The following is a 15,841-nucleotide window of genomic DNA, read 5'->3' on the forward strand; positions in this document are numbered from 1 at the left end:
AGTCATGGAATAGGCCATGCTGTAGGGAGCTGGGTACGAATTCTACCATGACAGGTGGTGAAATTTGAATTCCATAAAATTCTGGCATTAAAAATCTAACGATGACCACAAAACTATTGTTGATTGTTGTAAAAACCCACCTGGTTCACTAATGTCCAATAAGGAAGGAAAAATGTTGGCCTTACATGGTCTGGCCTACATATGACCCACAGAAATGTGGTTGACTCTTAAATACCCTCTGAAATGGTCACTCAAGGGCAATTATGGATGGGCAATAAATGCCGATCCAGCCAGTGATGCCCACAGCCCCTGAACAAATAAGAAAACCTCACCTATTACGCCCATCACCAACGGATACTGTAAAATCACAGGCAACCTGCTAACTCTGTTCTAACAGTGTACATAGATGCCACAACATAGAAATAATGAGGAAAATTTGGGTTTAAGATGAATTTGTTTTGGTCTCAGCAATTAGGTGGGGTTGAAAACAAATTGCAGCCACTGGAATTGTCTGCTTACGGGTGGATTCCTTCTTTTCATCTGCTTTATAAACAATCGATTAGCACACAACACCTCAGTTTTAAGGCTGAGAACTACTGATCAGCAGTTTTCAATAAAGGGGAAGTGTTCAGAATTCAAGATGTTTTCAAAGCCCTTCATCCCCTCTCTCTGAAAATATTGAAATTTTTAATGACTTCAAACTATTATAGTAAATATCAAAAAATGCTTGCAAAATTTTACTTCTTGTCAAGAGGAATAAAAAAAGACTTGTTTTGCTTTTTTTGAATTGTGTTTGTTTCAGAATCTGACTACATTCCATGCCTCAGTAGATGGTGCTCATAAATTATTGAATGAGAAACTGACTAATCTCTCTACGTACGACAAACCCCTGGCTCTCCGTGCTATAGACTACGCTGAAGTGCTTCATAAGCTTTCCTTAGAATTGACCAAGTAAGTTGTGCTAGCCAATGTCTATGTCAAACATTTTTGGGACAGTGAAAATATTGCTCAAAACAGCAATTAAATGAATAATAGAAAGAAAAGATAAGAGTTTGGTGCACATGCTAGTGGAATTAGCATGTTCACAGACCTCTGCATTGGTGATCTTGTCCTGCCAAGAGATGCCAAGGATTGGACTGAGGTACAACTGTGAAAAATGTTTGGCCTTTCCTCCTGTCTCGCAAATGCTGCCTCAGTTTCACCACATTGGGAAGTGCGCTGAGGATGCAGGTTTCATAGACTCACAGTTTGGTGTTATCTGTCAAGTTACTGGTGTTCCACACTCTTACTATTTGGACATAACAGCTTCAGCTTTTGCAATATGTTTGTAGATTTTAGCAAAAAGGTGAGTTTTCAGGCAACTGTGTAGCCTAAGTATGAGAATCTACGAACAACCTCCAGCCTTGCATTGTTAATTAATGCTGATTTTTGGGTGTATGGCAACATCCAGAAACATAACATCTGTCTTCCTTGTACTGACGGTCAAACCAAACTCTTTACAGGTGTAAGTGAGACTGTCCATTTGCCACTGCAGGCGTTCCTCAGTATGGAACGTTAGTGCGGCATCGTCAATGTAGAACAATTCTCTGATGAAGACTTGATGCATAATTAGTCAATCACTCAATTATCTTGGATCTTAGGCGAGAAAGACCGAACATCTTTCCATCAAATCTGGCAGTTGGTCTGAAGACATGTGGGAGCAGGAAAATAAAAATATTCAAAATAGTATTGGCACCAGAGCAAAAAACTGGTTGACCACACAGCAGATCACAAAGTGTTCCCGTTGTAACTAACAATCATGCTGTCATGGAAATAGGAGATCACACTGAGCTGCTTCAGTAGCTTAAATAGACCAACAATGCTCACGTGAGCAGCTTACCTTTCCACCCAGCGTTATTTCATCTGCAAATTTGGAGATGTTATATTTAGTTCCCTCATCTAAATCATTAATTACACTGTGAATAGCTGAGGTCCGAGCACTGATCCCTGCAGTACACCCACTAGTCACTGCCTGCCATTTGGAAAAATACCTATTTATTCCTACTCTTTGTTTCCTATTGGCCAACCAGTTTTCTATTCATCTCAATACACTACTCCTAATCACATGGGCTCCAGTTTTACAGGCTAATCTCTTATGTGGACAGTAGTCTCTCTTCTGGGAGGGTTCCTTAATTAGGGGATAAATGGGGGGTCTTTTTAATAAGAGAGTCTCTGGTGGGGGCCGCTTGAGATGGAGGGGGGTCGGGTCACCCTTGTTCTGGGGGGGGTGCTTTGGGGGGATGATATAGAAAATTCATTGGGGACCCTGAATTGCGCTGCGGAGCGGGGGGTGTGGGGTGGGGGGCAGTTGCATTGCGGGCAATTCAGTTCCAGCAGGAGAACCTCGGCTGGGTTTTTCGGCCGCGCCCGCCATGGATGGGACAGGGACCATATAAAGGTCCATTGACCTCGGGCAGGAATTTCCAGTGACCAGGCAGGCACGGCTGAAAAATTCCACCCACAGTCTCCCAAACAGAGAATCCTGTCCAGTATCTTTCCCGACAAAAATGTTTTCACACATGAAGCATTGCCCTGCCACGTCAAACTACCAGCTCGGGAAAGATAAATGAAAAGGGGCAAAGACTAGGTGAGATTTTCTGCTACCCTGACCTTTGTGTACCTAACAATTTTCCCCTAATTGTCAATCAGGCTCTAACTGAAAACTGATGTGTATCTCTCCAAATACATTGGCGGGATTTTAGACTGGATGTTAAGCCATTCTGACAAAAGAAAATCGGCAGGGGAGGGTGGGGGAGGGGGTGACACCTGATTTATGCAGCTAATCTGGCCGGGGAAGGAGGGGTTGCTAATCAAGCCTGCAAGGTTGACTCCACAGAGATAATGGCACCATCTTTAAAGGGTAATCGGAACTGTCATTACGCTTACTCCAGTAACCCCCCGCCCCACCCCCCAACCACCACAAAGGTTTTGGGTGCTCTCTCCACTCCCCCCACAATTATCAGGTGCTCCCCCCCCCCACCCCCAATTGGTCTTCCCAGTAGGCCCGCCCCGGTATTGCCCCCGGCACCAGGTGCCAGGGGCAGTGCCAGGCATGTCCCTCTCCTCCGATGGCTATTCTTGCCGCCCCCGGTGGGATTCCCTCGACTGCTTCACATTCGGAAATAGCTGTTGTGCAACTCGCTGACGTGACGACACATCAGCGAGGTATGAATATTTAATGAGATGGAAGTATATTGCTAGGAAGCACTTTAGTTATAGTTAATTGTAGTGAAATTTATAAAAATGAGGTTTCGGGGATCCCTGTACTTCACCAGAGAGCAGCGGGGGAAATCGGGAAATGAGAATCTCGTTTCCTGACTCTTGCGTTATGCTGCACCCGTGTCGCTGTTCTTGTTGACGGTGAATGCGGGCACAACATCTCCCGATCAAACCATGGCACAAAGAGTCCTAGAGATATCCAAGGTCAGGGCATTGACACCAGCTGGATCTGATCATCACCAGTTGTGACACAACAGCATTCTCAACAAAGGTCATCACCAGATCACTGACTGCTATACCGATCACTCCATGGTGTGCACCAGGGTTACGATTCAATCATTGAAGCTTTTCTATTGAAAGCAGAAATGCAGTCCTCGAATGTCAGGGATACTTCTTACCCAGATAAGTACCAACAGTTCCTGGAGTCACTTCAACAGACACTCATCAGCATTTCCACAGAATACAGAAGTGAAATGAAACATACTTTGAAGCATCATTCACAATACTCTGAACATATGGGAAACAAGAGCTGTAAAAGGCCGACCTAGTTCGAGCCCAACATTGCTGTGACGGAATCTGACATTAAAGCCAAGCAATCTGCTCTTTTTAGGTTTTACACTTATTTATATGACAACATGTGGCAATTTGCTTGAATGTATTTTTCCGTCATATGATGATAGTTATATTTGAAATCATGCAGGTGTAGCAAAAAAGGTTTATTAATGTCATTGGACTCAGTTTAAAATGCCTGAAACAATGGTTCAGAGTTTGTAATTGTATGCATCCCCCTCCTGGCCAAGGAAACATGAAAAAATGAAACATGAAGGAAACTTGGCCAGGCCTCCTGTCGCCCAGAACCTGCACGGTCAACAGTTGACTGTGCTGACCTTAATCAGCCCAGTTAAACCGACACTTACATTCCAAAGGCAAAATCAGAGCATTATTCTGCCATTTTAATTAGGTCCCTGCTTCTCTGGAGCAGGCAGCTAGCCCATGCCTGAATTCAGACAAGTAATGTTTTTTGGTGAAGGAATGCATCAGGAATGTGCTGTGGAACCATTCCTCCCTCTTAATCCCCTGTCTGCAAGGGTCCCACCCATTAGAGTCAGCTCTTATGTGATATCATGTACAAAATGAGTGAAAAATGAATTTGTTCTCTTCACAGTATTTTGACGAGTATTGATGCAAATGGTATTGTCCAGAGGGCTATAAATGCTTCAAATGTCTATGATAATATTGTCCAATATGTGGCAGAAGCTGAAAAGAATGCAACTACTCTGCTCAATGCTGCACAGAGGGCTGAAGATGTAAGTGTTTTATATTTATTTTGCAGAATGCACTGTAAACAAAATACACACACTTCAGTTACACCATTGACATTTAACTGTGTTTAATGGGCACAATTATATTCAACTGCATTTATTTTTCATTCAAATGAGAGTGAATTGTGCTTATTGATATAGCAAAGAACACTAAGAAATAGAAGCCAGGTAACACAGATGTTGCATGTAGTGTAAACCACGACGTGTAGTCTAACTCCAACCTATTTATGGCAATGAAATATTTCTATTTCACATGCTCGCCGTGCATGTAATCGCTGGATGAAATTGGTAAAATGTGCTGATTTGTTGGCATAATTGCTGAACTTATTGCAAACATGGAAACTGTTTATATTATTACGGATACAGATTTACTAACAGTTCTATTCAGCAATACATTTTTCTTGCAGTATTCTCTTTATTCTAGCACCAAGATGAAATTTGGTAGATTTTGTCTCGGTGTTAAATGGAAGGAAAATCAGGCTGCAAAAATCTACAGCAGCTGAGTCACATCTCAATTTCACTCTGTTGTCTAAGCTTGGACTACCCCAAAAAGGTGCTTGACAGAGGAGTCGTGTCCATTAGAATTGACATATTGCTTCAGAATTCAATGAGTATTACTGCATAGTGATACAATGGTGATACGTGCATTGAAACCACTCAATAATCTAGATAATATTATTGGTTTGTTCTCAAGGTTTAAAATTGAAGACTGTGGGCTTTCGAAGGACCCAAAGAAAACAACTTAACAGCCAATTGTATTGATCTGAATAGGTTCACTGTGCACTTTAATACCACACATGGGTTTTCCAGTGGGGAGCCACATTCATTAATGCAAAGGAACATTTATCATCAACAGTGCTATCAAGCCAGGGACACTCAGCTCCAGACCTTATCACAGCCTTGGTTCAAACATGGACAATAGAGCTGAATGTCAGAGGTGAGGTGAGAGTGACTGCCCTTGAGATGAAGATAGTGCTTGACCGAGTATGGCATCAAGGAGCCCTAACTAAACTAACAAAATCAGGGGGAAAACCCTCTCCTAGTTGGGGTCACACCCGGCACAAACGAAGAAGGTTGTAGTGATTGGAGGTCAATCATTTCAGCGCCAGGACACACTGCAGGAGTTCCTCAGAGTAGTGTCCTAGGCTCAACCATCTTCAGCTGCTTCATCAATTACCTCCCTTCCATCATAATGTCAGAAGTGGAGATGTTTGCGGATTGCTGCACAATGTTCAGCACCATTTGTGACTCCTCAGATAATGAAGCTATCCATGTCCAAATGCAACAAGAACTGGACAATATCCAACACCACTAATTTGGATTCAACACATACTCCTAAACAATACACAGTTGATTATTAACATATGAAGTACACTCATCCACAACTAATCTCTATACTGTTATAAACTATGATCTGTTCTTACTCACACTGGGGGCGATTCTCCGCTCCGCGGACCAAGTGCCCGCGCCATCGTGAACGCCTCCAGCCTCCTTACCCGGCGCCAAATGGGCGCTGCGCGGACCCGCGCATTCGCAGTTGGGGCAGCGCAGTTGGGCTGGGCCATCCTGCGCATGTGCGGGGAACTTATTACGCGCGCCGCCCCTGACCCAACAAGAGGTCGGTGTCCAGGGGCCGGTCGTGCCAGGAAGTAGGCCGGGGGGGGGAGGCCGATTAGTGGGCCCCGATCGCGGGCCAGACCCCATCGGAGGCCACCCCCCCCCCCCCCCCAGTGAAGGAGACCCCTCACCCACCACAGGCCACCCCCCCCCCCCACCGTTCCCGCAGAGTTCCCGCCGGCAGCGACCAGGAGTGGACGGCAGCGGCGGGACTGTCATTTTCTTCGCCGGCCACTCAGCCCATGCGGGCCGGAGAATCGCCGGTCATGTTTGCGCCGATTCTCCAAACGGCCCAGCGCGATTCTCCTGCCGCTGGTTTAGTGTGGGGTGGGAGAATCGCGTGCGGGTGTCGGGATGGCGTGGCGTGGCTCGCGCGGCGCCCCTGCGATTCTCCCACCCGCGTGGGGGGGGGGGGGAGGGGGGAGAATACCACCCACGATCTTTACTTCTGTCTGTCTCCAGCTAACTCCTGCACTATTCTCTGCCCCCCAAGGCTTAGCATCACATCAATGCCTTATGTACTTGAACTGTAGCTCCCTCTAGTGGCTATTCTAGACATTTCATTAACCCTTGCTGTTCTTACATTTATGATGATACCATAAACTGGACCAACCATAATACTGTGGCTACTAAGGCAAGTCAAAAGCTAGGAATTCTACAGCGAGTAACTCACCTCCCGCCCCCCCCCCCCCCCCCCCCCCCCCACCCCAAAGCTTGTCTACTGTCTACACAGCAAAAGTCTGGAAGGTAACGGCATACTCTCCACTTGCCTGGATGAGTGCAGCTCCAACAACACGGAAGAAGTACAACACTATCCAAGTCAAAGCAGCCCGCTTGATTGCTTGCCCTTCCACAAACATTCAAATCCTCCACCACCGATGAACAGTGCCAGCCGTGTGTACCATCTACAAGATGCAGTAACTCACCAAAGTTCCTTCGACCGCACCTTCCAAACCCATGACCACTACCATCTAGAAGGACAAGAGCAGCAGATACCTGGGAACCCCACAACCTGGAGGGTCCCCTCCAAGTTACTCAGCACACTGACTTGAAAATATATCGCCGTTCCTTCATAGTTGCCGGGGCAACATCCTGGGACTCCCTCCCTAACAGCACAGTGGTGTACCTCTGCCTCAGGTGTGCAGCCATGGAGACACGGTCAGAGGACAGCTGAAGAAAGACCGACTCTGTGAGGGAGTGAAAATTGAGCAACCATCATCCATTTCTAATTTCACAGAAGCACTGTGTCATATCCCACACGGGATGTATGGGGTGGGAATGATTATCTTCCCCATGGTTCTCACGAGTATGGGCTCCCCCGCTGAGGAGCGGGGGAAGTCCATTCAGGTATGTATAAAAGGTCAGACAGCAAGTCACCGACCGAAAAGCTATCCAGTAAGGATCTACCGATGGTTGTATATAACGTAACTATCAATAATACCTGATTCCTTCCTGATTCTTTTTTGTCATTTGTTAATGTTAACATGCGGGCTAATGTCTGGTGTTTGGTGGGAGTATGGGATTGTTGTTAGCGATATGGGATTGGCATTACATTTGGTACTGATTATTGTTTATTGTTGGGTGTAAATTTGGGAGAAAATGTAAAAAAGGAGAATGAAAAATATTTTTAAAAAACTATAAATAATACCAAGCTTTAGGTCAGTTGGCTGGACAGCTGGGGCAAAATTCTCCCAAAGGGAGACAAACAGCCGACGCCGGAGTGAAACCCGGAGTGTTTCACGCCGGCGTCGGAGGCCGCTCCTTGCCCCCTATTCTTCCCCCCTGGGGGGCTAGGAGCGGCGGCGCGTGAATTTTGCGCGCTGGGCATTGACCCTTGCGTCAAAGTGGCGCGGCCGGAATGACGCAGCCGGCGACACCTAAGTGACGTCACCCGCGCATGCGCGGTTGCCGTCTTCTCCTCCGCTACCCCGCAAGACATGGAGGCTTGATCTTGCGGGGTGGCGGTGGGAAAAGAGTGCGTCTTTTAGAGATGCTGGCCCGACGATCGGTAGGCACCGATCGCGGGCCAGACACCTCCTGAGCTTGCCCGTGGTGCTCGATCCTCCCTCCGCCCCCCCACAGGCCCCACATGCAGCGGTCACGCGATGTTCACGCCGACAGCGACCAGGTGTGGTTGGCGCCAGCATGAACCGGTCGGGTTCGACAGGCCGCTCGGCCCATCTGGGCCGGGAAATCGGCGAGCGGCGATTCTCCAAGCAGCCTGTTGCAAAACGCGACACGCCATTTTGGGGGAGGTGGGAGAATCGCAGGGGGGTGCCAGGGTGGTGTGGCGTGATTCGCCCGGCACTCCCGCGATTCTCCCACCTGGCGTGGAGGTCGGAGAATTGCGCCCCTGGTTTTTAATGCAGCGTGACGCCAAGAGCATGGTTCATTTCCTGTACCAGCTGAGGTTATTCATGAAGGCCCACTTTCTCAACCTTGCCCTCATCTGAGGTGTGGTGATCCTCAGGTAAAATCACCACCAGTCAGCTCTTCCCCTCAAAAGGGGAAAACAGCCAATGTCACTGGGACTATGGTGACTTTACTTTACTCTGTGACAGGCACAGCCATAGACAGTATTGCTCAATGAAGGTGCTTATTTGAGGCACTATATTGACATTCTAGAGGAAATTTTGATCTTGGTAACATGAACGGTCGTATATCGATAAGCTGAAAATTGGATGATTGCTAAAGTGGATGGGCTATGTAGTCTTAGAAATGGAAAGTTGGCAACACAGTGGCGCATTGGTTAGCACTGCTGCCTCCCAGGTTCGATCTCTGCTCTGGGTCACTGTCCGTGCAGAGTTTGCACACTCTCCCTGTGTTCGCGTGGGTTTCGCCCCCACAACCCAAAGATGTGCAGGGTCGGTGGATTGGCCCCACTAAATTGCCCCTTAATTGGAAAAAATGAATTGGGTAGTCTAAATTTATTAAAAAAAGAAATGGAAAGTTGCTGAAACAGCTGCTATCACTGAGAAAACCAACAATTCACAATACACTTTATCAAGTACAAACACAGTTGCTCTTTGTAAAGGATCTGGATAGCAGGTTGAGGATGTAGCACATGGTCAGCCACATGGCATGGGTAAGAAGGAGAAAGTTGTGGCCAGGCATCAGCCAGCCACCTGTCCAGCATAGTCTTCTGAAGCAGTTAGGTATTCAAACCTTGTCAGACCTGTGGTATTATCATAATTATCAGCAATACAAGGGTTAATGTAGTGCCGAAAGTAGCCACTAGAGGGAGCTGCAGATACAGTTATAAAGGGAGTGATGCTAGACCTTAGGGGAGGAGTGTATGCAGGAGAAAGCTAGTGAAGGTCATAAGAGCAGATAGTGTGAGCAAGGTTAGATTTTGGATTCTACCTGTAGTGAGATTAGCAGTAGATGAGTGTAGTTAGATGTTATTGGTCAAATCTGTATTCTTAAGGACTAAGTGTTGAATCCAAGTTTTAGTAGTGTAAATAAAATCATAGCTTTGTTTAATTAAATCTATACTGTGGTCTTTGTGAACACCATGCCAACCATCCTGAAATAAGTAACACAAAGAACACCACAAGACCTACTTTCCAACATACATTGCTATTTGACCACAGATGTCCAGGAATCACTTACACCCATTCATAATGCAAAATAAAATCTGCTGAGGTGTATGGAGTTGATTAATGAAAATTGCACTAGCTGTCATAGATGAACAGTTAACTGGCTGTATTTTGCCTGCATCACCTCCCATAGCACTTGCAACAGAACATTTAGTGGCACAATGTGCATTTAGGCACGGAAGAAACACTGCTATAGAAGACTAGGGGCCAAATTTTCAGCATTGTTTTCTTGGATCAACTTCAACAACTTCCCGTACCAGCCTCCCCGAACAGGCGCAGGAATGTGGCAACTAGGGGCTTTTCACAGTAACTTCATTTGAAGCCTACTTGTGACAATAAGCGATTTTCATTTCATTTTTTCATTTTTCATTTCACGATGTTTGTACAGAAAGAATAGGTGCACACATTGCCCTGTTTCAGCTAAAACAAAAGTGAGAATGCTGACTCATTCCTCAAGACAATGTCATGACCAATTGGTATCAGATTGCCTGGTTTAAAATTCAAACAATGCTTGGCAGCTAACTGTCAATCAGCATCAACTGTTGCATTCTCCAGGCCAACGCCTCTACCAATCAGGTTCCACTTGCTAACCAATCAGTACTATCTTCTCATAGAGTCGAAATAGTTGTTTTCCCTTTATATTGGTATTCTTGTGAAATGCCCTGTTGAGTGCAAGATGTCTCTTTTTCAAAATATTTGATGAACATTATTATAATGTCATGAAGACTGCTTTATGTCAAATAATGATCTTTAATCAACTCGCTGAAACCTGAATTGAACTTCTAAAAACAGACTTTTAAAAAACACAGCAACTAAGGTGATTTGAGATTACAGCCAAAGATGGTTATCAATGCTATATATTCCACATTTACAGTGGAGACAGTTAAACCAACAATCACAATTCAGGAGAATGTGAAGGCCTCCCATCTCCTAACAAGGCATAATGGCAACCACTTGAAGTATTCAACTGTTGGAGATGGCTACTTAGACTAATTGTTTGGAAAATGGGACCCTGGCTAAGAAAGCTTTCTAGACATTAGCTCATCAAGCTACACTTGCAATATTCAAACACTGACATTATTTGGATAGCCTGGCAGTTGGAGAAGGAAGGTCACATGACAAGCCAAACCTTTGTCTATTTTAAGCACATATTTTCACAACAGAACTGAGGTCAAGCAGTTTAGAGGCACCCCCACCCCTCCCCACCCACCCCACCACCACGCACCCCTTCCCATCTTCTTTTGAATATAAATTTGACCAATCTATCCTTCCCCACTTTGTAATCTGTCCTTATGTGCATGTGAACTTCAAGTGTATGTATGTGCATGTGTGTGTGTGTATCAAAGTTGAAGCATGTTTTATTTTCCTTGACCAATTTATGTGTAATAAAGATAACCTCTTAAGTACTCATTGGATTGACAAGTATATCCTTTTCTAATGAAAAAAAAAATGCCGTAGTCAAAAGAGGAGATAGAAAAAAGGAGCCTTTTGACCCCTCCTCACCTAATGTAAGAAATGGCATCATCATCCTTGGCTCCGAGGTGGCACTTGCTCCTTTGAGTCAGAAGGTTATAAATTCAGACTTAATTCCAGAGATTTAAGCACATAATCTAACCTGAAACTACAGTACAGTACTAAAGGAGTGCTACGCTGTTGGATGTGCCATCTTCTGAATGTGACTTTAAATCTAGGCCTGTCTGCCTTTAGTCTCTGTAAGGCTGCTGCTCCTGCCCAGTTCGGACTTTGTCGCCGTTGATTCTTTCAACTCCATATTGTGATGTTCCAACAGTAACATTACTAGAGTTTCCTCAGACGCCCTAGAGTACACACTCCTGGAATTTTGCCAAAAGCCTTCCACTATTGAATGATAAATTCCAACACAAGCAAATGAGTCCATGTTACAGAGGTGTCAGAGAGTATGCAGAAGTCCGAATCTGTCAGAAAAATACTGCAAAAAGGAAAATCCAAACTAATGCTTTGGTTCCGATTAAGAGAGCAGTAATTCATGATGTGAACTCTATAAGACAGTTGAGACTGATCGAAACATCTCTTGTCCAAAAAAGGAACGCTACTGAGTGTGTTGAACATGTGATTGTTTACAGGCTGTGGAAGGAATTCAAACACAGAGCACTTGGCTCAGAAACAGCAGTGAGATACTTCTGAAGAAAGTGAAGGAATTAGCTGTAGCCATGGAGGACAGTAAGTATATTCAGTTATACTCAGACTGCTTTCAGACCTCTCAAGGAATAGTTGTACTCTCCTTGCAACAGTTTCCTCTCATGGCCAGCACCACTGTAACACCTTCCCTCCCCCTCCCAGTATCCCTCACCACCAACCTCCCAGCATTAACCTTATGCCTGAGACCATTCCTGAGCTCCCCGGCTGCATTCAGTTCCTGGCCTAATTCCTACAAACACAAACAACTTAATTCCCATCAGTTTCAGGCAAGACAGTTTATCGTTGTTAAATTGAACCCAGGAGTCATCTGAAATGTTCTGGATTTATTTGTCCTATCTTTTCATTTCAAGGGAATATATTTTGACATTCCCGTAACAGCCTCCCCGAACAGGTGCCGGAATGTGGCGACTAGGGGCTTTTCACAGTAACTTAATTTGAAGCCTACTCGTGACAATAAGCAATTTTCATTTCATTATCGTGGAATGTTCAGCCACTGTCTTTTCTGCCAACATTTGATTCATACTCATTCGACTCAGATGTATTCCTATCCTATCGAAGTTGGTTTTCCCTCAGTTAATTATCCCTGCTCTGGATTGCTCCTTGTCCTTTTCCATGGCCACCCTAAACCATATGATACAATGGTAAGCTAAATGCTCTGTCTCTGTGATTCCCCAGAATCAGGCCCAGCAGTTCATGCCCTCTCATTGGACGGGAAAGATACGGCTGCAGAAAATTATCTTGAACACTCCAGGAACTCTGGCCTTTTTTGTTCTTTTGCACTATCCCTATCCCAGTCTATATTTAGGCAATTGAAGTTCCCCTTTCTAATTACTCAATAATTCTAGCAACTCTGTTTCTTACATCTCTTCCACTAGTTGGTGGTCTATATAATACACCGACCATAATTATTGTACCTTTTTCATTCCTTACCTCTAGCCAGAAACTCCATCCTTGACTCCTCTGGAACCTCCCCTCTCTCCAGTAGTGTAATGCCATCTTTAATCGGTGCTACCACTCCACTGCACCCCTTTTCTCCTTTTCCTGTCTCTCATAGACACCTTGTACAGGGGAATATTTAACACCTAGCCCTGCCATTCTGTGATCCAGGTTTTTGTTACAGGTATAATACCATAATTCCATTTGTCAACATGTACCTGTAGTTCACCAATCTTATTAACCGCATTCCGTCCACATTAACCCTGATTTCGGCTTTTTTACTTTTCTTCTTATGCTTCTTCCATCGATGACTCACTCACTCGAATTCTATCAAACCCTCAAGTATTGATACTACACTCTGATACATCCTCATTAATAGCTAATACGTCCCTATTTCCCATTGCCAATTATTCTCTTCTTTCTGAATGTCCCTTCAGGTGACCATCCCCCTGCCAATCCAGTTTCAACCCTCCCCAACTGGAATCGCAAACCTCCCTGCGAGAACACGTTTCCAAATCCTGGCAAGGTGTAACCCGCCCTCTTTTACAGGTCCCACCTGCCCCAGATCTGGCCCAGTGCCTCAGAAATCGAAAGTGCTCCCTCCTACTCTACTTCTCCAGCCACCTGTTGAACTGCTCAGTCTTCCTATTCTTATGCTCACTAGCACGTGCACCGGGAGATTACTGTTCTTGGGGTCCAGCATTTTAACTCCCATCCTAACTCCCTAAATTCTGCTTTCAGGACCGCATCCCTTTTCCAACCTAAGTCAATGTGGACCACAACTTCTGGCTGTCCACCCTCCCCTAAAAGAAAATTGTGCAGCCGATCTGTGACATCCTACATTCCACATGTCCATTTCAATTGGACAAAAAGCATGCAAATTAGAACTTACAACAAACGTAATTTATTGTTCAATATCAATTGGTCAAAATAGTTTGTTCTGTAATATTGGGTTTAAATATGTTAGGATTTCCGAGTAATACTGAACAAATTGCCTGTTGCTGTCATCAACATTAATTCAGCTTTGGTTTGCCCATTCAACGCTCAGGAGAGTTGGACACAGTTCTGTATCATAATAAATTTGTATCCGGGTCTATTCACTTGACTGAGGTGTGAACACTGCCTCCCAAAGATTTAATATGAATCTGTGCATCTAGCATGTCTTGTTCAACTTCAGTGAGCTCAGAGAACTGAAAAGAGTTGAGCTGCAATTCAAATTTACAGGTCTCTCTGCACCTCAGTCAGGTACTGAAGAAGAATACACGGCTTGTATTAATTTGCGCACTTCTCAATAATCATCCACCCAAAGTGAACCAAGATTGTATAGTATTTGTAATGTCTGAATGATTTTTTCAATTAGTAAGTTGGTGATGCTGACAGAGGATTTGGACACGATCTAACGGGCGTGTGGCGCCCGGCCCGAATCCAAGCGAGCCGGTTGGATCACGGGAGATGCTGGAATTGAAATACACGCCAGGCACTGATTGGTTTCCAATCTATCTGGTCCGCTCCCGTTTGCGAGATCCGGATCCCACCTAGACATGGCAAGATACCAATAATAATCAATTAAGGCCAATGTCCATGTCATTAATAGGATGGACCCCCATTCTAACAGCCTCCAATGATCTAAATGGACCTTTATGCTGTACACTGACTGGGCGGGGCCAGATAGAGCCAGCATTTGGCTCCAAAGAACTGAAGTGGAACTGCACTCCCACACCCATTACCAGCACGGAGGAATTGGGGGTCCCCCCCACCCCCTTGCACAATCATCTGGGGCAACTCACCCCCACCACCACTGCTGATGTGTCGCTGATGTCCCCCCCCCCCATGCCTGGATTTTCCTCTCATTGCCCACGCACTCCTCCCGCCTACCACATATAACTGTCAAACCCCCTCCCCCATGAGTCTCCCACAAGATCCCAGCCCTGGCACTACCCTCTGGCACTGCCTCTTGGCACAGGTTGGCACTGAGCCAGCCAGCCTAGCAGTGTCAACATGTGCCAGGGGACAGCGCCAGGGGCCAGTGCCCTGCCATGTCCCTCTTCCCCCAGGAACTATACATACCCTTGCACCTCCTGGGAAATCCGTTCGAAAGAATTTAATTTCTAAAAAGCTGTTGTTAACCTCACCATCGTGATGTCACATTGGCGAGGTTTTAATAGTCAGTGAGGGGGAATCATGTGGTGAGAGGGGGCGGAGGGGCTGGGTAATCATATTAAAATTTATTCAAATACAAATTACAATGAAGTTCTTCCCATTTGTGTTTGTAAACCTCGTGATGTCACCAGTCAAGGGCAGGGAAAATTGGGAAACATGATCACTCCAGAGAAAATTGGGTTTCCGGATTCTCTCCGGAGTTGCGGCATGCTGACAGCGAATGTGGGCTGAAAAGTGCCCCACAATAGTGCATGCCAGTATTATAAGTATTCCCTGTATTCTGGAAGGAACTCCGTGGATTTGAAACACGCTAGTGTAATGCCCCTATTCAAAAAGGGAGAAAGGCAACAAGTAGGAAACTATGGACCAATTAGCTTGACCTCTGTGGTGGGGAAGTTGCTGAAATCATCATTCAGGAGGAGATGACAGAACATTTGGAAAGACAAACATAATCCACCATTGTCAGCATGGTTATATGAGGGGTAAGTCATGCTTGACAAACTTGCTTGAGTTCTTTGAGGATGTAACCAACAAGATGGATAATGGGGAATCTGTGGATGTGGTATATCTAGACTTCCAGAAGGCATTTGATGAGGTGCCGCATAAAAGACTGATGCAGAAGGTGACATCGCAGGGGATTAGGGTTAGATTGCTAGATTGGATTGAGGATTGGCTGACTGACAGAAAGCAGAGGGTCGGGATAAATGGATCCTTCTCTGGCACGCAAACTGTAACTAACAGGGTGCCACAGGGGTCAGTCCAAAATTGCCC

At 45.3% G+C, this 15,841-nt stretch overlaps 1 protein-coding gene across 1 annotated transcript in view; it reads left to right on the forward strand.

Moving 5' to 3' along the window:
* Window positions 1–15,841, forward strand: part of lama4 (laminin, alpha 4) — a 214,094-nt gene that overhangs the window by 101,900 nt on the left and 96,353 nt on the right. The window contains exons 15-17 of the mRNA XM_038799653.1: window positions 803–951; window positions 4,424–4,565; window positions 11,899–11,995. Of these exons, the coding sequence (XP_038655581.1) occupies window positions 803–951; window positions 4,424–4,565; window positions 11,899–11,995 (388 nt within the window). The remainder of the gene's footprint in view (window positions 1–802; window positions 952–4,423; window positions 4,566–11,898; window positions 11,996–15,841) is intronic.

Source organism: Scyliorhinus canicula, chromosome 6, assembly GCF_902713615.1.
Source record: "Scyliorhinus canicula chromosome 6, sScyCan1.1, whole genome shotgun sequence".
Lineage (NCBI taxonomy): Eukaryota > Metazoa > Chordata > Chondrichthyes > Carcharhiniformes > Scyliorhinidae > Scyliorhinus > Scyliorhinus canicula.